We start from the raw sequence: 24,473 nt of genomic DNA on the forward strand, positions 1-24,473 counted from the left end.
AAGGAAGGGAAAATAAATGAAAGGCGCAGTAACTATCTCACTTCACGGCGGACACTCGCACCACGCTTTGAGGAAAGCGAGGGAGGGACTGGGTATTTCTAACGTAGCCTGGTATCGCACAGCACACGGAAGAACAAAAGGCGCTCGTATGCTGTACGATGCCAATGCACGTTAAATGGACAGTGGGAAATCGGGAATTACGCCAGACTGATAGACCATTCCTCGGGAACACTACTGTGAACGTTACCTGTGTTCCCTTTCAGTGTCCTTTTTAAGATCCCTAGGGGTTCGAAATTAGAGAGATTCAGCTTACCGTGATCCGCGATCCGCCACCGCAACCCTCTACCGCGCTTGGGCGGGGCGCACAAGCTCATTGTTCCCGACGCGGCAGGTATATGTGCCGACATCGAGTATGTGGCGCCATCTATCGGCGTCAAGGAGATCTGGGCATGCGCAGTAGAACGCGCGGTGGCGGATCGCGGTAGCGGATCGCGGATTACGGTATACTAAAACTCGCTATTATTCTGGAGCCTTCCGCTACTGCCCTACTTCATTCTTCAACCGCCTTCTTGAAGTTCCTTCATCCCTTACACGCGTGCGTTTGGAGTGTTCACCAAGGAGTGGTTTCCTTAAAGCTAATTTTCAGTTTCACAAAACAAAAAAAGATGCCGCTGAGAAGTGCTCTAGAATCATTTGACGTCTTAGGGATCTTTAACGTGCACTAGCTGGTATCGCAGATGACACGAGTGCCTTTTGCGTTACGTTTGCATTTATACGCAGCCGCCGCGGCAGCATTTGCGCTGACGTTCCCGAGCGCTCTGACCACAGAGGCCCCGCGGAAGACGCGTCATCCCGGGGCAGGGGCTCATTTCAGCATCACCCATATACATTTTATTTATTTATTTATTTATTTATTTATTTATTTATTTATTTATTTATTTATTTATTTATTTATTTATTTATTTATTTATTTATTTATTTATTTATTTATTTATACTGCCATCCCAGGGTTGGGATTTTAGCAGGGTGGGAATACAAACTAAGCAGTTTAACAAAACAGGCAAAAATAAACAATAATTACAGTGCAAGTTGAAGCTCTTCTGCACAATTAGGAATAAAACCAAACATATACAACCAGCAGTGAAATAACAAATGCAATATAAAGAAACTAGGTGATATGTTGCGAGAACAACGCCAGTAATGGCTGCAGCACTTCATTGTTAGTGAGGTTATTCCAATCGGAAAGAGTTCGTGGAAGGAATGAGTATTAAAGTAGTTATTTCGAACGCGAAAAGGAGTTAAAGTTAGCTGGTGTCGTTGTCGGGTTGCGTATCCGGACGAAAAAACAAGCAAATCGGTGAGTTCTGATCTGTAGTGTCTTTTAATTGATTAGTACAAAAATTTAAGTGGAAAGCTGATTTTGTTTTTTTCTGTAGCTTTGAGGCATGAAACCGTTAAGATACTGCTGTCATGCATTGAAATCTTATTTCAGATCAAAACTTAATTAAAAGTGATGCTTCTATCGAGGCACTCAAGCAGAGAAAAACCAATGGGCGAATGTAAGAATTTACGGACGCGAGCGCACAAAGCAAGAAATCAAAACCAAGAATGCATTTATGCGTTAACAAAGAGAAGTAATGCTGGCTGGCGGCCCCGCTGCTGTAGCTCAGCAGCTAGGGCGCTCGAATCCTGAAATCAAGGACGCGGGTTCGATCCCTGCCACGGCGGCCGCGTTTCTATGGAGGCGTAACGCAAGGTGCCCATGTGCTGTGCGATGTCAGTGCACGTTAAAGAACCACAGGGGGATAGAAATTACTCCGGAGACCTCCACTACGGCGTCCATCATAGCCTGCGTCGCTTCGGGACGTTAAACCCTATAAACGAAACATAATGCTGGCTGCTGCTGGACTTTGACTCCGGTGTTGATACCGGACTGTAATTCGACGAAGACGCCTGCGCCGTCGCACGATGTATACAACCACTGAATCCTTCTCAGACACCAACGAGCCAACCCGCGGTGCTGTTATCTTATCGCAATGTCAGCGAGAGCTCGATGATCAATTACTCGCCGTTTGCGTACTATGATAGGTCTTGGATGAGGGGGGGGGGGGGGGGGGGGCTGCAACGATACCTTGTTTACAGAGCGCTCGCGCTCCATCATTGTTCCCAGGCTTTGCATTCACTGACAATCGCGGGCGAAACGAAACACAACCACGGGACATGCGCCGCGCAGTTGCCCTCCGGGGTCTCCGCTACGCGTTTCGGGACACGTTGCCTGCGGCTGCGATGAGTCGCGCCCGATTGTCACGCCGCCTCGAGCAGTAAAAAAACTTTCGTTTCGCGAGACAAATGCAGGCATTCTGCCCCGTGACAGCTCGATAGTGGAGGCGTGCTTTGGAGCCAGCTGCTCTGGCGCTCTCGGAGCAGCAAATTATTTCTTCCCTCTACGATACGAGGAGATACGAGGGCGAGACAACGGGTGAAAAAGCCAAGAGTGGGGAGGAAGTTGACGGGATACAAACTGAACGAAATATGCAAAGAGCGAAAACGACAGAGAGAGGAAAACAAAAAGAGAGAGAACGCTCTCGGTTACACCGTGCGTACACGGGGAAAGTTGTATACCGCGTGCATACGAAAAGACCCCTTTAGGAGGCCACGCACGTCCGCACGAGCTCCAATAAAAAACGACCTCAGCGTGGCGCGTATCTCTGGCCGCATAGATCGCAGCGCGGAAGGCGGTCGGGAGCGCGTTCAGCCTCGGAGCCTGAAAGCCTAAGCATGTCGCCGTACAATGTCTCGAGAAATCGTGAGACTTGCGGTACGTATAATCGTTTGCGCCGCCGAGGAAACCTTGGTGGCGAGGCGTTCGCTGCTCTGCAGCGCGCGAGACGCGCATGCTGAGAGCAAATGAAGTTTAATCTGATTAGCGGCTCGCGAAATCTTGCCGTTCTCGGGAAAAACAGTGGCGTTTTAGCAAAGCAGTACACTGCAGAAGCGGCTCACACGGACCGGTTTTTTTGGGTACGACACAGCTCGAGTTTGTACAGCTTCGCGCATCGAACCAATCTGCCCCTCTAGTTCAGCCGTATGCGCTTGCGGAGGCCCGGTCTTCCACTTCACTCATTCATATGATTCGTACGATCACATGTGTAAATCTGATTTAGGAGCATCAAGCAAGATTAATTACTTGGTATGGAGCTAGTCGATTATTAGTCTTAGACCATTAACTAGCGCGGAAAATGAGCGCTTGTCAAATTTCTTCGTCGTCCTCGTTTTTGCGCTGTTCAATGGTCCAGCTCTAAGTGCATCGTGGCTGGAAATGACAAAGCTAATGCCCATTTCAGGTAAAACGCGCCGCTTACGATTTATTTATTTTTAAGACCCGTAAATAGACATGGCACTCGCGGGAATTATTTCGAGTGAGCTTTTTACTGTCAGTGTTCTGTTTTAGGCAATTTTACTCAGTGTTGACAAGAGCATGCCGGCTGTTTGAACTGCATATAGGCAAGCGTCATGTTTGTAAACAAAGGTGGCGCTGCGATCGGCAGCGACATTGAGTGTAGGCAAAAGCGCAGCGTGCCTACACTGCGCCAAGCGACAATGCCTTCGAAACCAGTTCGCGCGTGCAAGTATTCTGAAGCGCAAGCTTTGCTTGTGCGTAGAAACAGTTTGGTCTGTGCCTGGAGAGTAGTTCAGCACTTTACTAATCGATTACAGCTGGAATTGCCTGGCGAAAAGCGCTGCATTGACTTCCTTCTCCGTGGCCTCAACAGCGCGCGGCTACGGTGGGCGACTGTAGCAACGTTGGACTAGTGACTGATTTAATTATATGAAAACGAGAAATCGCAATGTATAAGAAAAACTAGTATATAGTCAACACTGTCCAACTTCCGGGCCTATTGTCAGCCCATGCAAGTACGATGATATAATATGAATGATTGGAAGTGTGCTTTTCATATGACGACTATTTTGATGGGTATACGTTTTCTGCTGCTCCAAGCACCTTTACACTTTAAAGAACAATATTGCCGGTAACTATATTGAACTAGGAATATACTTCTAGCAAATTGTACCTGCAACTTAAGTCATAGAAGTTTTTTGAATAAGGACAACTCAATCTTCTAGTTCTTCGTAACATTCGCCTATAGTGCGCGCTGCCAACTTGTTTTATTCTGCTCGATAAAAAGATGTTTGACGTCTGTTCAGTGCATAGACGTAGCCAGGGTCATTCACAGGTTAATATATACACAAAGGCCCGTAATCCCCGCCGGGGTGGCGCAGTGGTTACGACGCTCGACTACTGTTCCCAAGGACGCGGGATCGAATCCCGGCCTCGGCGGCAGCTTTTCGGTGGAGGCGAAAAGCAAGGCGTCCGTGTGCTGTGCGATGTCAGTGCACGTTAAAGAACCCCAGGTGGTCGAAATTTCCGGAGTCCTCCACTACGGCGTCTCTCATAGCCTGAGTTGCTTTGGGACGTTAAACCCCACAAACCAACCAACCAACAAAGGCCCGTAATAATGCTCTAATTTTGTTTTTTTTTCTATTAGCGCAAATGCAATGTTCTCCACTATGTTCACTATCGCTTCCAGCGCAATTTGCGCGATCTGCTGAGCATTATTTAATATTTTGAGAATTTTTTTATTCAAGTGCGCGTCATCTCATTCTGGTTATTTTTCATCCCTCATAGCCAATTCCACTTAGTTACATGTACTGTACATACCATAATTAAATATCTTGCTCGATCACAGCTGGTTGTACGTGTTTAATTCGTTCATTATGATCTTAGTGACCTTCAAAAAGAAAATTTAATACTGCGAGAAATAGCGCTGTTTTACTTTGTCCGGATCCTAGCGATGTTCACTAGATGTCTAGAAATGTTGATGTAGAGTCACTCGAAATTCGGGAAAGTGATAACAGAGAAAGTCTGCTTCACAACTCTGGGCTTATTTCGGCAATATCGCGCTAGAATGACCACTCAAGGTAACTGCAGTTACCTTCGCAGCAGCTTTTGCGTCCTTTTCAGTAAGAAAATATGCAGGAGCAGTATACTTCAGATGAATGGAACTCACAGCGCGGTTTCCTAGCTGCGTTCGATTAAGATCATACGCACACGGAATATATCAAAAACGTGCACAAACTGCAGGCGTTTGTTATTGCGCTATTCGTCGTATGGTCGAAAAGCAATCAAGACAATTAAGAGTTGCAAACGAACTGATCGCGTTTCAGTGCAGCGCACGTTAGCTGCCAAGGGATTCTGTCGCCGAAGGGTCTACAATTGTTGCGCTCAACGCCTCTGTCATTCGCTCTCATCTTTATCTGACCGCAAGAAACAAGCGAAAACAGGTACCATTTTCTTTTTTGTGCCTTGGTGGCGCAACAAACCGCATCACACATGGCAGGAATATGGAGAATTATGCTCGAAAACGCAGAAAGCGCCGCGCATCCAATGCAGACTGCCCATGCTTTTGCCTACACCACGAAAGTCACTACTGTCGCCAGCGCCGCCGTATCTCCACTGACGTCACGGGCTGACGCTTGTCTATACCGTTCGCTAGTGTTGCAAGGCAAGCTAAATCCATACAAATTGCTTCCCCGTCGGAGTGAATTATGTTCGACGTCGGAGGTGATGCTGGGAAGCGAAGGATGAAATGGCTACAATGGGTGTAATTTAATGGTGAAGGAAATGCGCCTTGATGCCCATAAAATCATGTGGCTGTGACTAAGACACTTCGAACTCACGCGGATTGACCGAAATGGTATTTTAATCTTCAAGAAAGCTTTTTTTTCTTTTCCGGGAAAATAAAAGGAGGGGGGGGGGGGGGGGGGCAGAGCGCTGGACGCTAAGCTTCATGCAATTTCCATCTTCGTTAAGCTCGATTCTCTATATCCGCCTACGAACGCTGCTCGGAGCACCCCATTTCTTATTACTGCAGCTAACGTGTACACTGTATGACGTGGACTGGCGCTTTACTATCGAAAAACATAGCAGAAAACCTTCTGTGTGTCAAGGAGTCTTAAGTAGCATTTGGGAGCGCGAACCTGTTGTAACAACCCATATTTTTGTAGCAACACAGAATCTTCTATAGTGTAGCACTCCTTAATTGTGGGGACAGAAATATACAGCAAAGCATTACAAAAAATACAGCATAGCGAAAAAAATGTGTATCTACTAAAGAACGCATTTTTTTTTTCGCGCATTTTTGACAGGGTGAGTAACTACTGTAAATATTTCAGATTGAAGTCATTGTAATTGTTCAGGACATGACTAACGCACGGAGTGCCCCCTACATCGTGTAAGCAACGTCGCTCAGAGATCATTAATGTGTACACCCAACTCGTACACTCGGAAACAAAAATAAGCGTGGCACAATAGATGCGCGTGCACTAGTAAAAAGAGCCTACACATAACACGCCAGCTTAGAATAAGCGCACGGCCGCTCGAGAGCGGCCGTGGTAAGCGCCACCTTCGTCTGAAGGCAGCAAGAAGCAACACAGAATAACAGACATTCGTGCCAGCTCCATCGTGCATGTTGGTACGTAACGCCGCGCGTGGGCAGCCATGAACAGTAAGACGCGGCGTGCATTACAGTCGTGCATGTCGCTGTGATCGGTGATTTCGCCGCGTCGAGTTGAAATTCATCTTCCGCCATGGCGCCGCGCACTTGAGGAGGACGCCACTATCGAAGCTGCCTGGCGGCGGTGTGCTCTCCTCCCAGCGGCTCTTTGCGGAGACGCTGTCCCCGGTAATGGGCTCTGATGCGCGTTTTAGAGCTAGTAAACTGCACCGTCGCGTCACGCCGCAGCGTACGCCGGCAGCCAGCCCACAATCCATTTGCTCAGCTGTATTCTGCTTTCTTTTCCCTTCCCACTTCGCAGAGTGTTCTTCCTGGTGGAGAAGGAGCGCAATTCGCTTCTGCTGACAGCGAGCCCCTGCTCGGCGCCTATCGAGTGGCACATCTTCCGGAAGCCCCTGGCGCCGTCCGACTACTCCGAGGAGTCCAATGGTGGGTCGCCGCGACATACCGCGCACGGAGGTGCTCACACGCCTGCGAGGTGCGTGGCTGCGCCGAACTTGTTTCCCACTCCACCGGAACCCGGCTACCGCCGAGTGGTCGTCGTAAGACGTTGTAATTCGTGTTAGTCGCCGCGATAGTCGGCAGCGTCGCCTTATGCCACACGCAGCAGCAAGCCACCTGCCCGGCGCCAGGCCTCCACTGAAAGAGACGTTTCCTGCGTGGGTCGATCAACCTTTCGGAAGAGAGTCTGTTTTTGGTTTCCGGGGAGGGCAGGCGGTCCATTTAAAGTGAAATTTGCATGCTGCGAGGTAGTGAAACAAAATGCATACAGCACCACGAGTACTGCGACTCTCCTATCCCCTGGCAGACCGTCAGGTGAGATCAGTGAACGCCGCAAGGAATCTTGCGCAGCTCGAAAGATCGCAGTGGGATGTCCCACGTGTGAAAGTGCATTCCCATCCAGGGTGCTGGCTCCCTGCCAGTGTGAGGGAAACGGGGGGGTGCACGTTTTGTTCTGGTTTTGCTGGTGTTGGCCATTTGCATCTCCAGACATTCCACTGCCGTTATGCTACAGTACAAGGTAGCGTTTACCTCAATATGTTGAACAACGACAGGGAGCAGAATGACGACAGAGTTGTGTAGAGGGTGGACTTTTTTTTTTCTTAATTCACTTCGTTTTTCTCTTTTGCACTTTGTTTTTGCATGTGTGTTCCGCGATATAACTGATTAAAATTTTCCTTCATTTTGTTCTTAAAGCTAGCTCGTTTCGTTCAGTGATAACTGTGGCAGACGTGTAATTGCATATTTCATCAGAGCACTCAGACACCTGTCGTATTTCAAGTCAGTGCGGGGCATTTGGGGCTGGAGTGAATTGCCAGAGGTGTAGATGCTGTCACGCAATACGTACCATTCTTGCAACCGCACAGAGAACCTTTAGATCGTGAAGTTTAGTATGTCAGCGCTTGAACAACTAACCGTTAAGCAGCTGGGCAAATTTTTGAGCCTTAAGAATGTGCAAGGCACAATCGCGACGCCACAGTCAGCACACGTCACCAAACGTCCTCATACGTGCAGGCTTAGGGCTCACAACTTCAGACGAACGCTGCCATGTGGCTTATCTGAATATATTTTCCTTCCAGGTGTCTTGGTGTGCTTGGGCGCAGGAGTCCTGCGCGCGATTGTGAGTGACCGCGTTGAGCGATTTAATTATGAGGCGTCCAGCTTTTGCTGATGCGCTGTGTACACTAACCGAGGCTAGCCTTCTTCAAATAGCCATCGGCCTGTTCCGGTTCGACGTTTCCCATGCGCTCTCTGGCAGCTTGCGCTGGCTGCGGGTTCGGACCTCTAGGCACGTTTTATCAACAAAGAGTTCGAAATGAATCTTCGCCGCTTCGGCGTGCCACTTATCAGCGCTCTATGCACTTCCAGGCTCGTCGTGCTGTGTGCCTTTGAGCATTGAAATTTAAATGAAAATCCCAGAGCGCAGCATAAAAACTGCGACGAGGAAAAACCCTTTTCAAAAAGCGCGCAGATGCTTGGTTCCGAAACTGTGGACAATAACAATGCCAGCAGGAAAACATACCATGCTCAGCCACTTCAACAGTGTTCTGCTGGGCGTATGCATAAATTACGAGTTTCAACTTTTCTTGCGACCGTAGCAAGAAAGGGGGGGGGGGGGGGGGGGGGGAGAATCCATTTACGCAATGCCTATAAATTCACTCAGTTGTCTCCTGCGAAAAGTTCTTTGCCTGTTAGTCTGGCCTCATTCTGGTGTATTCAGCGTTTGCACGGTAAAACATTTTTCTCGAAAGGCCAAAATTCGTATACGGGAGGCAATGTGAAAACCTATGGATGACGGTAATGTCATAAATACCGGACTGAATATTATTATGCGGTCACTGAGCGCTCCAGCCTGCCTTTCATAACAAATGTTGCGAAAGGCAACCTTGAAGCAGGAGTATTTTGTGCCTGCATCTAGCGTGTCTATGGTATTCAGTGTTTTAAAGTCTTTTCGGCCTTTTTTTTTTTTTTTCGAATGCATATTTTTCTTTCACCGCTGTTAATTATTATCCCTTGGCGGACATATAGTGGTGCTAATGTTCAAAACGTTACAGGTCTGTACTGCGCTTCAAGACTGTTTATCGCCAACCGTTCCTCAGCATTATGATCATATTTTTTTTTTTTTGCGGACTCTTCCCTTCTGAAACAAAAAATTCAAGGGGGGGGGGGAAGGGGGGTGTCGCTTAAGCTCCGCCTTTAAGGGTATGCCGCGACAGAGTTGATGGCTCCCGTTTGCCGGCTTCTCTTGAGGGTTATTGTTCGCCTAACGGGCACTTTACCACTCGCTTATTCACTGATTGCTGTGTTTGTACCTTTGGTATACACCTCATTAGCATACACTCCCAAAGTACCACATCGCGTGAGAGACCGCTCGACATAGATATATAATGCCCCGCTTGAAGCCAGCCGTACGAACGGGAGCAGTGTTATCCAAGTCTTCCCATCTCAACAGAGTACCAGAGTTGGCAGATCCTGCCATGTAGTGTAGACTCGTGACGTCGCAGAATTCGTTGGATAATCTCGTGTCTGACACCTGCCAACTGTCGGAGCATCGCTCGCGACATTTCGCTCACGACGCCGACAAAGCTCGATTTTTTGAAGAACGGGGCCTTTAACTCTGTCACACTGAACATTATCTTTTTGAAAACGCGTTTCTAGACGAGTCGCAAGCGAAAATTTACAAATAACCTTGACGGGAATGAAAATTTTACTATTTAATGTATACCTTACGTAGCATTAGGCCATAGATATTGCCTGTCTGTCGCTGCGAGCGTCTATCTAGGAACATGTGTTTAGGTGTAAATAATATATATATATATATATATATATATATATATATATATATATATATATATATATATATATATATATATAATTTCGAAACTCCCTCATGGATTCGTGGCGGCCTATGCATTGTAGAATCTCTCTTTTTTCATCATTTTGTCCTCCGGTCGGTTCTCTATAGCTGCAGGCTTGTTTGGCTCCCTCGCCCCGTCACGTTTGGCGATTTCTGTTGGTTTATCCGGGCCGAAATTTCTCTAAATTCGATGCAGTGTTCATCATGGTGGTGTGCCACCTTAGCAATCCAAGATGGCGTCCACACTAAGGTCCGAGGTTCGGACTGGTGCTAAACAATTAGTTGGCTTAATGCAAAAAAAACTGGTAGTCGAGTCGAGCTTTAAAATGTGTGACGTGTAGTCGTACCGACGACCTCTGGTCGTTGAAACCGTAATGGGGATGTAGCTTCCGGCAGCCGTGGCGATGTATTGTTAAATTGGTTTAGAGTAAAGGAAAGGAACATGTATCTGTCACATTTCTCGGTAGACACCTGAACTGCACCGTAAAGGAAGGGAGGGAGGTGGGAGTCAAAGAAGAAAGAGAGAAAGAGGTGCCGTAGTGGAGGGCTCCGGAATAATTTCGACCATCTGGGAATCTTTAACGTGCACCGACATCGCAAAGCAGACGAACGCCTTTGCGTTTCGCCTCCATAGAAAAGTGGCCGCCGCGGTCGGTATCGAACCCGGGTACTCCGGTTCAGTAGCCCAACACCACGCCGATCGGCAGTGCGCTCAAATTTATATATTAATATAAATATGTCATTACGCTAAAATTGTGACCCTATAGATGGTGGTAGAGAGACCATAGGAGTGGTGTCTACCGATTAGTTGGGTTCGTACGGGTAAAACTGCAAGTCTAAATCTACTCTTATTTTGATGAGGGAGTCGCACCATCCACCTTTGGGGGGGGGGGGGGGGGGGTCAGAAATGATCAAAATACACATTTGCACGGGGGTGCGTATTTGGCGAACCACTGGTCGTGGGCACGCACGGGGGGTATCAAACGATTTGTCTCGGCGAGGTCTATGTGAAATGAGATCGCGATGGATAACAGCCTACGCTCTTGCATTTCAACGCCTATCGGTGGTGGCTGCATTTCTTTAGCGCTGCAACTTATATCTGGTAGCTTTATATGAAATAAGTATTTAAATCTGCTTCAAAATTTAACTTTTGCAAGTAAACAAAAAGGGGCATTAAATATTGTCACCAGTTATACAATAGTGATTAGATTTTTCTGCTTTCATAGTTGTCAGACCAATATGTTTGTACTCTTGCAGCAAATCATCAGTATTTAAAGCGAAAACTATTTGAGATATAAAAACTGCACTCAATATTTTATTATCGTCTGGATAGTGGTTAAACATTTCTGCAATTTCATTGTCGCCTGCAGTTCATGCAGATTAACTGAACATGATTGCCAGAAATACATGCTTTTCATTTTTTTTTCTATCAATTTTTTGTGTTTTGTCCCTTATTTATAATAGCTCTTATGTTTCCATTATCATATAGTAGCCAGTATAACCGAATTTAGTCGCTGTTCTAGTTATGTTGTAAGACGTCTACATTTCGCATGAAACTTGTCTGCACGATATTTACTGCCCGTCACAGCTTGCCAGTCTTTTTGCGCATGGTCCAAAATGAACTTTGTTGCACAGCACTAGTACAGTGCGTAGAATATGCCGGCTGGTTTAGCATAGTATAACATAGAAAAACTTTATTATATCAGATCAATTATCAGGAGGGCGGCCTTGCTCTCCCGTCCTTATCAGACGGCCGAGATCCCTTGGGACATGGCGGCTTCGAATGCTTGTCTGATGGTGTTTTGTTGCTCTTCGAGGTCCTGGCTGCGTAGCAAAATCTCCCGTGACTCCTAACTATCCACCACAGCTGTCTATTGAGCGCATGTCCACATCATATGGGCTAGGGTCACCCGCTTTCCACATGCCCTACATTTGCTGCCGTTTAAGCCAGTCAGGAAACTATTCATTGTGGCTAGGTTCGGAAAGGTGCCCATCACTTGCAACTGCCTCCAAGCTGCTTCCTCGTTCTTGCTGAGCTTTTTATATCGTTCTGAATCCCCTCGGTGCCACATAGGCCTTGGTCGCCAAACCAGCCAGCATCACGCAGTTTTGCAGGCTGGTTTGGCGACTGCCGCTGCCGCATAGGGGCGCTACCGACTGGCAGTGTGCTAGAGGTTTTTGCAACGGCTTTAGGAGTGTGCGTGTTTGACGAGAAGTCGGTCGAGGCGCTCTCAGTGGAATTCGATACCCCCCTTCGTATGTGTATGTAGTTTACCTGCCAGCTTGATGCCTTTTCCTGCTTTGCAAGTCGTGCAGGGTCAACCGGGGTCATGAACAAAGTAACGTTTTCGCTGCTTGGGCGGTATCCACTCCAGCATATTGATACAAAACATGCCCGTCCTTTGCAAGGTCGCTTTACCTGGACAGTCTTGCGATGTGATATTCCGATAAGTATTCACTGTCACAATATGAACGCAATAAACGTATGACACACCATGGGACTAACATGCACCAGCGAAACTCTTGCACACAGCAACGCAAGAAACGCTAAACGGTATTGTCTGCTATTCGAAATCCTCTGCTACGCGAGGTTGTTTGCTGAGGCTAGTATGGCCGTTCCCGTTTGTAGCGACAAATCAAAGTTTTGGAACAGGCCAAGGCAAACATATAAACAAAAAATTGAAAAAATCTTCATGCTTGATTTGCAATGATAATAATGATGATGATGTTTTAGCACACTCACTGTGCGTAGCGCATTTAATCGGCGAATGGTGGCAGTCATTGCAAACGGCGCCACCGCTCCCTATAGGAAACTGCCGCCACACTGCACACTATAGTCGCACAGCATATATACTAGTCAGGCACTTTATAATCTAATATGTCGTCCTCTTTATCCTCTTCCTCATCGGGCCGACTTTTCGTTTCTAGAGTGAATCACAGAGCTGAGCATCAATTGGTTTAACGCCGCATTAGCATATCTTGTGTAGCTTCAGATGTGCACGCTGACATCGTGAGAGTTCGTTGCAGTTGGTGCATACGCATATGTTATAAAATTTCTGGGTGCATCCGCAGCATGGAGCACTGCTTGTGTCCCAAACGGCTTGGCATCACTCTCGTTGAATAGAGGCAGGATGTCGCCGCGCTCATGTTTGTCTTTCGAAAATTAAAATTAACGATTAACTGCAACGAAAATTCCTGAAAATAGGACGCCAAATTACAAAGAGAACGTTCTCTAGAAGGAATTAACTGGCAGATGCAGCGGACGTCAATTGTTTTACAGCATTTAATTATGTAACGTACACTGGCGGTTAATGCCAATGGGGAGTTTTCAGCCACGGACCAAGTGATGCCTCATCACTATCTGAAACGAAAAAAAGAAAAATCACAAAAACATGGTAAGGGGCATGAAAAAATTATTCTTTCCTTCTTTCTTTCTTTTGCACGGGGTGGTTACGCTGTAGGCGTGGCCGAATTTCAGTGGTAACGCAACGCCCGCTGATGACTTTTTGAAAAGCTGACAGTGCAAAGTTCGAACTTATGGCTCCACTTAGGTGGATGCCATTGAGAAATCTCTCCCTATTACAAATTCCATTCCACATTGGGGGATACCCATAAACGTTGGACTGAATACTATGTGACATAATGCCATGTACACGAGTGTTGTCGCGCAGTGACTGAGAAGGTACGATTGAGGGGCAAGGACACATGAAGTGCTCAGATTCGCCGAACCATAAAACCAAGATTGATCGTTGGAGATTTGTCATTACCTGCTCTTGTTCTGTCTGAAGACCTAGAATTATTATTGAAGCGGAAGCTTCACTACGCCATGTAAAGCCAAGGTCGCCGGGCGGAGCCAGAGCTGCTACTACGCATGCGCCCAGCAACAGGTGCGCCGCGCGTGACGTCAGAGTTGTGCCCCGCTGCTGCCAACTCTTCAGCCTGGCTGCGCGCTTTGCGCATGCGCAGTAGCTACATATGCGATGTGCGTGACGTCAGAGTTCCGCCGCCGCCTACTCCAAAGGCTCGCTATGGTTGCCAGCAGTGCCGGTTCGACAGTTGTCAAAACGATACCTAAAACCATGGCATTCTTAGCTACCTCAACAGTATCTGGAATAATCGCTGCATACTTCTTAGCTAAATGCACGACTAACAGACGATAAACAAGCTGCGAAAAATAAACAATACCGTTCAGTGTAACGCAGTTTTGATTCGAGTAGAGATCAGCAAAAAGACACGAGTATATAAACAGACAAGAGACCTTATTGGAATGCTCTAAGTAGGAAGACTGGAATAGTGGATCCGCACCTTAATGATGGCTAAGTAATAGAGTGCCAATAACGAGAACAGTTTCAGCATGAATATAAACACCTGCATATACGCTTGTGTGATATTCGAGACTCGGTCACTGTTTTGTTTGTATCCATAGGATGGGGTCAGCGCCATGGACGGAAAAGCCACAAGGGATGGTCGCCTGTAGGTCGATATTGCGCAGTTTCTATCAGATAGCGCTTTTCTCGGCGTCCTTCGTAACGTTAGGCTTTACACCTATCCTGTATTTTCCCGAGACAAGAAATGAAGGCAGAATGATGGCTTCGTGAAGTGCCTCCAAATATCTTTATTTAGGTCCCAGTCTCTTAACATGCGCCGAGATCAATGCAATTGCTCTTTTTTTATTCCACTTGAATGGAAATGTAGCCGCTGGGATGAGCAGTCGGTAAATGAGGACCTCCGATTCAGCATCTCAGTCCAGTGCTCTACTATGACAACTTTTTTTTTTTTTTTTTTTAAGCATGCATGCGCTCCTCGCCTTTATAGGTGCTTGTCGCGATTTCTTTTTGTTTGTTTGTTTCTAAGTGACACTTTGTAAACTCAAATAAAAAAAAAAGTAGTGAGCTTACGAACGGTGACGCTTAATTTCCACAAATTGGAAGATCGAAGCACCGCTGACAATCTGTCTAGTCCGGAGACGCCAAAACGGAGTATGTGCCAAATTTTAGTTGGATATAAAAACCTCCGAGTCTACTTGTAGCTGATTCCAAGGCAAGCGTTCACGACTGCGGAACCACGCTCGGTCGCTTCCTGGACCCGCACGCGCGTTCATCGGTGGCGCGCCCGTGTCCCAAAGATGAATTTGATCGAGACGATCATGGTGTCCCGTGTGCTTGACGTCGCCTCAGCATGACTGATGGGCGAACTAACGGCGCGGAGTGCCGTTCGCTCTATAAATATGTTCCGAGCCGGCGGTAACGTCGCCGTGATGGAATTGATGTCCGCCCAGCCAGTGCCGAGTAGGCGCATTTCTACGGCAATTAGAAGCTGCTGAAGAGCGCGCCCGCAAGGAAGCGCGATGAGGAGGGGGACGCAAGACGCCATCTATTTCGGGCGGTCAACCCCGACGCGTGCGCGACCCTTCTTCCGTGCTCCTTCCTTCAATGCGCGCCTCCTGCTGCTGCTGCCGCCGCCGGTGTGGCGGCCGTGAACCCTGTGGCTGGGCGCGGGGACGCTGCGCCGAAATAGGCGCTGCGTTTGTCGTCGCGGCTCAGGTCTGAGGAGGAGCTCGTACAGAAGGCTCCGACGAGGGTCTTCCTTGCCCGGTCCCGCGCTGGAGCAGTGGTAGCAAGGCAGCGACGGGCTCGACGCCCGCCAGAAAGCTCCTGCGGAGTAAACAAAGGGCGCAGGGGGAAAAGTAATAAGTCAACCGGCAATTACCCTGAACGGGCTGCGCAGGCAAAACCGCAACGCGCTCTCGTGAAGGCCTCAGCTTTGCGGCGCAACAATGGCGGAGTTGCGTAAGGTTCTTGCTGCTTCTGAACACGCGCGGTTCTTGTTGAGTGGGTGGTCGAACACGCGGTCAAACTGCATTGCGCACTCATTCTCCTTTCTCCGGCCGGCGGTGAACACGCGGTCGCTCGGAAATCAAACTCTGAGAGGTGACCGCGTGTATACCTCGCGTACAAATAAACGTGAAAGGTGCGCGCTCACGCTCTGAAGCGCTTAGCCCTACAATTCTGTACTGCTTGGAGCTTAATTGCGCAGGGGCTACCTCCTCGAAGGTGTCGAATTAGGTCAAAACAGAGGCTTGGGCATGTTGGTAATCCATTGTGTAGAACAGCGCGAAAAAAACGACAGGGACGAAGGAAGACAACAAGACGAGCGCTGTCTTGTTGTCTTCCTTCGTCCCTGTCTTTTTTTTTTTTTTCGCGCTGTTCTACACAATCGAATTAGGTCCTAAGGAGATCGAACAGGATTCAGTTAAACGAAAGTCGGCTAGGGCAAAGCGCAAACAAACAAATCAGGTTTACTTCGTAAATTTGGGTCTCTCTGGTGGCCCACTTCGGACTGGATTTTATTTTCACGCGTCATCGTCAGAGGCGTCGTCCTCGAGGAAATCCAGCGTCGGTGTTGCGGGCGAAAAATTATTGGTCGTCGGGTATGTGACGTCACGAGACCGCATGACACGGCCGAGTTTGACAGGCGCTGCCAACTCGGGCTTTGCCTTTGAGATGCGAGGATGAGATTGGAATCCAGCCGACCCCAGTTAGACACGCTATCCGTGGGCTACGCAGGCACGTCCGTATGGCTAGGCTTGAGCGGGGCTTTGTATCTAAGTCTGGTGGTCTTTCACATAATGTGTGTGTTACGAGACGACTGTATGCCGTCGCGCATGCGCGGGATAATAGAGGCACAAATTAAAAGGTTACTGACTAAGTGAGTACCAAAGTGCATATATACGCAACCGAGGATCCGCAAGGGGTGCCAGCAAACGGGAGCCATTAACTCCGTCAAGGCGGAAATTAAGGGTCCTCTATTCTTTTACTCGTCTGTCGAAGCAGCCTTTCTTGCTTTTATGCACGGTATATAAGCTATCCAACTAGCTTACTGCAAAATAGAAATTTTGCACGGCAACTGAAAGAAAACTACTCAGGCATCCTGATCGGGAATTTATCTTTTAAAAACGCCGAACAGTATTTTAAATAGTCAGATAATGACAATCCTTTTCAATATCCCCGCTTGTATTATTTCACTTAGATGTAACTTTGAAGCCTGTAGTGCGATGTGGCGTAGTGCAGACCGCACTTTTGTTATACAGCATTTAGGTCGCACTTCAAACCTCGCTCTTCTCTGGTAACTGCTGTTTCATGAACCCCTTAGCAAGATTTTTTTTTTAGACTGCTCCAATAAAGAAAGCATAAACCAACGCGTCATATCTCATAAAACATTTATTTGCCGGTGTTTTCGAGCTGTTAAGAAGGCAAGCGCAATGATCAGGTCAAAAAGTCATGGCAGCTGCAGCACAGGGAGCATATAGACGAAGAAATGGCTACAGTGTTGGTTTTAATACATGAGGCTATGCTGGGGTTGTAATATCCGCTTCTGGAACCTAACGAGACTATATTATCATTTATAAGAAAGTCTATTATCACTAAAGGCAAGTGTGCTGTATGTGCGAGGGTGTAGAGAGCTGCTGTATACGTAAAGCAAAAGCTTTCGCTGCGCAAGTGGCGTAAATAGCAGAGGCAAATAAGTTAATTGCATAACACGCGCACATTGGTGCGTTCACGCCAGTGTGTGGGTGATGGAGTGCGGGTGTTCGAGTGAGTCTATGTGTGCCGCCTTTGTTATTATGAGTTTCGTTCGCTGTCTTTGCGGCCCTGCGTGCCGCCTACGAAAGCACGACAGAGCGGCTGCCCCCGTTGCCCGCGCACTTCAAAAGCGACGCCGCGAGGAGGTGCGTCGAACACAATTTTGGCAGCTGTTCCGATAACGAGGCGCGTCATGCGACTCTCCTCGGCCGTGCCGGGTGGCTTGTGAACTGCGAACGAGAAAAGAAAGACCTCAGCTAGGGGGACGTGCCGTTTGTTCTTGTTTCATAAGGGAGATTCGACGATAGGATGGAACCGTTGTCTACGCTCCAATCCATGTTGATAAATTGCAGCTGTGGTCGCCTGACATGTGTCGACGTTTATCAAGCGCACTGTGTGTGGGAACCGCGTCCCACGCACGCGCCAGTGCTGCGTACTTGTGTTGTTGCTGAGGTTTTGACGTCGAAGACGCGCGTTCCCGTATGAACGAGGCGTGTCAAGAAAAGCGAAAGCTCGTCATCCTGAGATGGAAGAAACATGAAGAAACAAATACGCCTCCTCCTGGCGGTTTGTGGGTTTTGCCCGTAGACGGAGTCTTTTCGCATTTTAATCGCTTAACTGAAGGCATTTTTAAGTATATAACTTTATCTTTAGAACCGTGACTACTAACTTCAACGCAAAAAACGGAGTTTGTCCTAAATGCGGGTTCTCCCATCTATTTTCTGCGTCCTTAGTAGGGCAAACGCCAGACTCATTCTGGGAACTAGTTTGATTTTCGTTGTAAACGGCCTCACGGTCGCACAACCTTTACTGTGGCGATATATCAGGCTGTTGCTCATTCCTATTGGAAGAATAAGCAAGCCGCAGGTACGAAACCTGTGGGATCCAATCAACATTACATCGAAAAAATCTTGGCCTAGACTTTTCTTCGCAGTGCGTTCGACTTTTTCAGCTGGTTTTTATGTATGGAAACGCGCACGACCAGCGCTTGCCACGTGCCGAAGAAGATGCAGATGCTGCCAGTAGGTGCTACTAAAATCGCTTGTAACAGCCATGACTAGAAAAAGTGACCAATTCGAAATGGTTACTGGCTGTGCTGATGGGTGGCGTCACGGGACGTGTGCTTTAGACTTTTCGATTTGCTAGTGCGCCCATTACGTAACGACGCCTGGCCACAGTGAACTAGATTAGCCTCGCTTATCAAGCGCCACCAGGACTGTGCGTGAGCCTCTCACGATAGACGGCGCTTTTCAAGTACATGATGCTGGGACACCATTCATTTTGAGGCAACTGTGGGATATTGCAAGATACTGTTATTCACACATTGATGGAAGCGTATACTATTAGCTCCCAATGAATAGCAAAATTTTCCTTCAGAGTTTTGTCCTGGGCACTAAAAAAAAAAAAAAAAAAAAAAGAAAAACGTAAGTCAGACGTTACAGAAAACCATTGGGACACGTTTTCGATCATTAATAGCAAAAAAAAAAAAAAAAAAAACTAGAAGTATTCCGAGAGCGCGTCTGCGGACATATTAAGTGTTATCGTGCAGCTATATAATATGCGTTAAAAATTAGGTTCAGGAACTCTTTCGCAGAAAATCTCAAACATTTCTGGGCATGACACAGCACGTAGGCATATGGGGGGATAGAAACTTTTGCCAATGTTCGTTTAGGTTCGGCTCCGTGTTCACATTTTGTTCTGGCGCCAAGGTAACCCGGCCCCTGCACACCGACAATGGGAGCTAAAAATATTTAATGCTAAAAATATTCACAGCCGCCTTCCCAGATTTATAAGACGACACAAGACACGCAGTCGTCGCAATACATTTGCTTATGGATTGAAGTTCCTTACTGAGTGATGGAATTGAAAGAGCGCATTACGGTTCGATATAGTCTCCACCGGGGCGATGAACCATCGTCACTGCTGCGCTAGTTTTTGCATGCTACCGCACAAGAACGAGGGCAATGGTTCGTTTAGCCTCGACCCCCTTACAGCTCGTTGCTCGCGCTATCGCACTTCTGCCTCTTTTCTAAGAAAAGGGAGCATCCGAAAGGATTTCGTTTCGCGTTCGACGAAGAGGTCGCCGATGAGACGTGCCGCTGTGCCTTCAACAGAAGCCCTCATTCATCTACAATGGCATGAGGAGCACCGGTGGCCAAAGTGCGTCGCCCCTTTTCTTGAGGCGGACTATATCAAAAATCTGGGAAATATGGCAACCGAAATTCATATTTTCATGGAAAGCTTCATATGACACGAGAGCACGCTCATCAAAACGAAACGCGCAAAACGAAATCGCAAGACTCAAGGCTTTGTTAAAATCGAAGTGACATCTTCAACTCAGCATCGCATGTCAAGAAGGTAGTGCTTCAGAAGCAGTAAACATTAAACTGCATAGATTCTATGCAGTTACCGGTGTCAAACAATGTCATTGGAAACGGGCAATGATAAGAGTCTCTGAACTCGGGGCGGTATATTCGATCTATGGACGCTGGTGAAGAGCTCGCCATTTGGCGCAAGAGCGGAAACAGTAGATATCGTGTCTTTGTACGTTCCTTGTTAAAACGACAGCCATGAAGGTCACGTTCTCCACAAACACGGCGTCGGCCTGGTCGGCGTTGAGCGAAAAACAACGACCTTGCCGCCACGCCACGGCAGGCGTGTTTTCGGGCATGCCATTTGCCATTGCAGGTGACATGGTCAGGGACACTGACTGGTTGTGTGACGTCTCGAGATCACATGACATGGCCGTGTTGGCAGTAGCTGTTAACTCAAGTGGCTCGTTTGAGATGTACATGGGTGGAATGAAAATCGAACCATGAATCCTTGTTTCTTGAGTCACACACTCACAAACCCCTGCCTTCACGGTCACCAGAGGCGCGGGATCCCCTTTACTCTTACCCGTCGTCCCTCTATGAGGTTTGACAACACAGTTAAAAGTTGGGCCGGTCAACCCGTGAAGTACGTGTGTCAGTGTATGATTGAGGAATACGTTCAAGAAGTTCGCTTTCTTCTACAAGAATTGAATATGTATGGCTAGCAGTCCCAATTACAGTGCATAATAATAGAACACTAATCGAACACAATAAAAAAATAAAACAAAAACGCCAGACACGATAGTGACAAAAGACGGCTTGACAAATTACAAGAGAAAATCGACAATGAACAAACACTGCGATAAACGAAGACTATAAAGATAACAAAGCAAGTATTCCAGATATAGTATAGGACCCTATTTCCTGACAAGCTTCTATCTCGTGTTACTGTGAAGAGAAATAGATCCGAGAAAATCTGTTCTTGGCCAGTTTCGTCGTAGAATATGATTTGGCAGTACTTTTTCCGTAACTCTTCGTAATAGTGTCTAAAGCTATCTAAACAAAAAAACAAAAAAAAAAGAAAAATGGTCATAACGTGTGAAACCGTTCCGCCTGTTTCGGAGTTTTTTTCTTCCTATCAACACAGGTAGTGTTGGTCTCCCGCATCTGTTAAATATGCTTCACTGACCCAATGCTGGCGCCCGTTAAGCGTATCAAATTCAGCGAAATATCATGGTATCAACGCGTATTTCTGAAGGTACACAATATGCCCTAAATGCGATTTGAGCCAGTCGGCGCTGCGTCCTGTCAAAATACCTTCGGAAATGAAAACTCTACCTAGTGAGGATAAAGAGAATGAAGACTCACAATACAGAACTGCAGCAGCTGGCTGCGATAAAGACGAAAATGAATATGCAGATAAAATCTAATTTTATTTACCACACACTACCAAAAAATGTGGCGTTTGCGTCAAGTGGCTATTACCTAATTGCATATCATGCACATCAGGCACGTGCCGAAAGAACCCTTGCAATCTCCACAAAGGTGTCGCCAGGGCTGCCAGATGACGTGTGCATTCATCGCGAGCACTGGCACAGCTCACTTCGGAAGGAATTCGGAGCGTTCTGGACGGCAGGCAGTCTTCCTCGCTTCTCCGAAGCCTGCGGCGCGCCCGATACGTCTAGTCCACGTTTGTTCATAACCACGCTGTGAAGTCCTCCGGCTCACGACTTGTACCCAGGCCACCCAGACCGAGTCCAACATGACGGCTGCCTTCACAGGACTGAGCGCCGTTGCCTCGCGGGGCCGTTGGTACTTTGTGTCGTCATCGCCAATGCACGAGCCTACTGTACCGAGTTCCGATTGCGCGCACAAGTGCGCCCACGACTCCACACGGAAGGCTGCGATCGTCTACGGCGGCACGACTGCAAAGAACGGCCAGGCACCCCACTTCTGCTGCAGTTGCATCCTGACGGCCACGGGGGCCCTGGCCAAGCAGCTGCTTGCTCTGAAGTCCGGCGACGACTGCGATGTCCAGTCTGCGTTGGTCGTGGACGAAGTAAGCGTGGTCGCCCTGCATTCGGTGTTCCATTGACCAAGTGAACGCTGTTTGCCATCGCAGCAGAAGACACCGATGGGCTTTGCCTAGTGATCGTGGTGAACACGACGGCCGGCAAAAGCTTCCACGTGGCGGCGTGCGCCACGTTGTGAACTATGACTTACCACGTCCATCGTCGAGTAAGTTCTGCTTATTGGCCACACGCGTCGTCCTGCTGACTCTGGAGGGAGTGCTGCCAACGCCAGTTAATTGCTGGAAGACTGTGACAAGACGGTCGCTCTATGCATTTTCATTATTGTCGTTTTATTTATTTCGCAATTACGTTTTGTAGCGTAAGTGTATATGTTTTGTCTTTTTAAAGGTTCAGTTTGATGTCGAACCTTGGTGTGCGTGTTTCTCTTTTTCTGACACTGTCATTTCGTATCGTGATGACACCTGAAAGGCGCCAACCGAAACTTCCTAGCGATATTCCTCTTCAAGAGAGAAATGGTATGTGTGGGTAAAAGTGCGCGTGCGTGCGTAGAAAATGAAAACCTGTGGGACTGCCTAGCATGAAATGCTGACGCGGTACCTTTTGGGCAGGCAGTGGGTTGCATGCATTGCGAAGAGGAACGTCGACAATAAAATGAAGCAAGATGCAGCCCGAGAACCGACAAATGGACATTTGGTGAACCACTTTAGCACGATACAAGGGCCCCTGTAGGCAAAACAAGGCAGTGCATGGGCAGGAGTATAAAATGACGAAAAATCAGCAAAATAGATTAGTCACGGGTGCGTGCGCAACCATCAAGCCATTGAAGCTACTGACGCAATTTCGCAACTAATAATTTAAAATAGTCCTGCAAAGTGACAAAAATTTAACCCTTTCTTGCTACTTCAATTCATTCAAAAACCTTTATTTATGAGGTTGACCTGAGGCCTAGGGGGGAAGGGAGTGGGTTAGGTGAGGTTGAGGGCGCCAGACTCCCACATGAAATCTAGCAGGGCACTAAGCTTGCGCTTGGCGTTAGTATTGGGGCTGTCCAGTCTTCGTAACTCCACTTTAATGCCCAGCACGTGGTGGCGTCCTTCGCATACAAATCTTCAATGGCAACGCTTCGATACAAGGCTTATCGATTCGCCGTGGGTAATTATTGCCACGTGTGGATTTCATTTTTGCATCCTTTCACGCGAAAATTAAGTTGGCGATGCAATAACTACTGAATGAGTTTCTGACTACAGCGAAAAGAAAGAAAAGCTTTTGAGAGCACATATCGAGAGAGAGCAAGCACTCCTCGTGCGTGAGGTACTCTCGCGTGATACGCTTGTATCGATGCATTCCCGAGCCATTTCTTTGTCTACAGCCACAGTGTATCCGCCGCGCACCGTGCATGTGTGCCGTTTCCCGCGCCTCACTGCGAGGAACCGCTCCCCTGTCACTACGTTACTCAATCTTCCAGCCGTAAAGGTTTAGCCTCCCTCGTTAAAACAAACTTGAGACAAGACGCGGTCCGATCGGTGGCGAGTGTTCCCGTTTCACAAGCCGTCAGACAGTGTTTATGCGCAGACTGAAGCAAACAAACCCCGAAGAGCACACAACGCAGACAGGGGGGCAGCGTATGCCAAGATCTCGGCGGAGAAGAGACCGATTGGCTGACACCATTTATTCCACCAAATGACAAACTAGCAGTAAAGAGAGAAAATGAATGCATGCTTCTGGTTTCACGCTGGGTTCGCCGACCGCGAAGCCTGTGTTTAAACTTCATCATTTCGAAGGCGCTGCTGTGCATCACGCTACGGTGGCCACTCAAGACGGACGAAACGTTCGCGTAGAGGAGAACAAGGCCTGCAATACTCGTGCAAACTGTACTGTGCACCTGGCGCGATGAATCACCCGGTTGGTGCGACAAACGATCGCTGTAGCTTTTCTTTTCCATATCAGTTTTGCGGGTGTAATTTTGAGGCCTTGAAGAAGCAGTTGTGCGGAACTTTTCAAGATATTGGTTTAATAATTATCAACCCTGGCATCCTTGTCGTAATAACGCGAGTGAGCATATTTCCTGGCCCCATACCTGCTCTCGCCAATACTTTCTTTCTCATGGAAGCATGGAATAGTATATGAAATCTCCGGCACATCCGCGTTCTTTCTTTTTCTTTTTTTTGTTTATTATTGATATTATTATTATTATTGTTATTATTATTTTTTTTTAAAGACACCAGATCAGCTATTGGCTTGATTGGATCATCTCTGGGTTTTGTGGAGGTAGTACAGTCGCTAGTAAAATAAGATTAGCACAATGACGTCACCGAAGGGACGAAAATCGCCCTGCGCGGCTGCCGTTCTTTGCGAACACGTACGCCAGGCGCTTTTGTTATCGGCGTGTTCCTAACGGCGGCGCTGAGATATATTTGCTACCCTTCCGGAAACGCGTCACAGCTAAACCTTTTGCTCTCGACTGCACCGATCTAAAAACTCTGCATGATTTTGCTCTCTTTCTCGTTTTTATTTATTTATTTATTTCGAACTTTTCCATTTGTTCGTTTGTTTCTTGCTTTCTATATTCCCCAGTTGCCACCTTCCTTCTTGCCCTCCACGATGGCTCAGTC

The 24,473-nt window shown here is 47.6% G+C and overlaps 1 protein-coding gene across 3 annotated transcripts in view; it reads left to right on the forward strand.

Moving 5' to 3' along the window:
* The window catches only part of LOC146204848 (protein NDNF-like), a 169,558-nt gene that overhangs the window by 130,603 nt on the left and 14,482 nt on the right, over positions 1 to 24,473 (forward strand). For all 3 annotated transcript variants that reach the window (XM_084589562.1, XM_084589564.1, XM_084589563.1), the window contains one exon: positions 6,877 to 7,004. In XM_084589562.1, coding sequence (XP_084445688.1) covers positions 6,877 to 7,004 — 128 coding nt within the window. The remainder of the gene's footprint in view (positions 1 to 6,876; positions 7,005 to 24,473) is intronic.

This window comes from Amblyomma maculatum, chromosome 1 (genome assembly GCF_055883805.1).
Source record: "Amblyomma maculatum isolate TAMU_Amacu chromosome 1, ASM5588380v1, whole genome shotgun sequence".
Lineage (NCBI taxonomy): Eukaryota > Metazoa > Arthropoda > Arachnida > Ixodida > Ixodidae > Amblyomma > Amblyomma maculatum.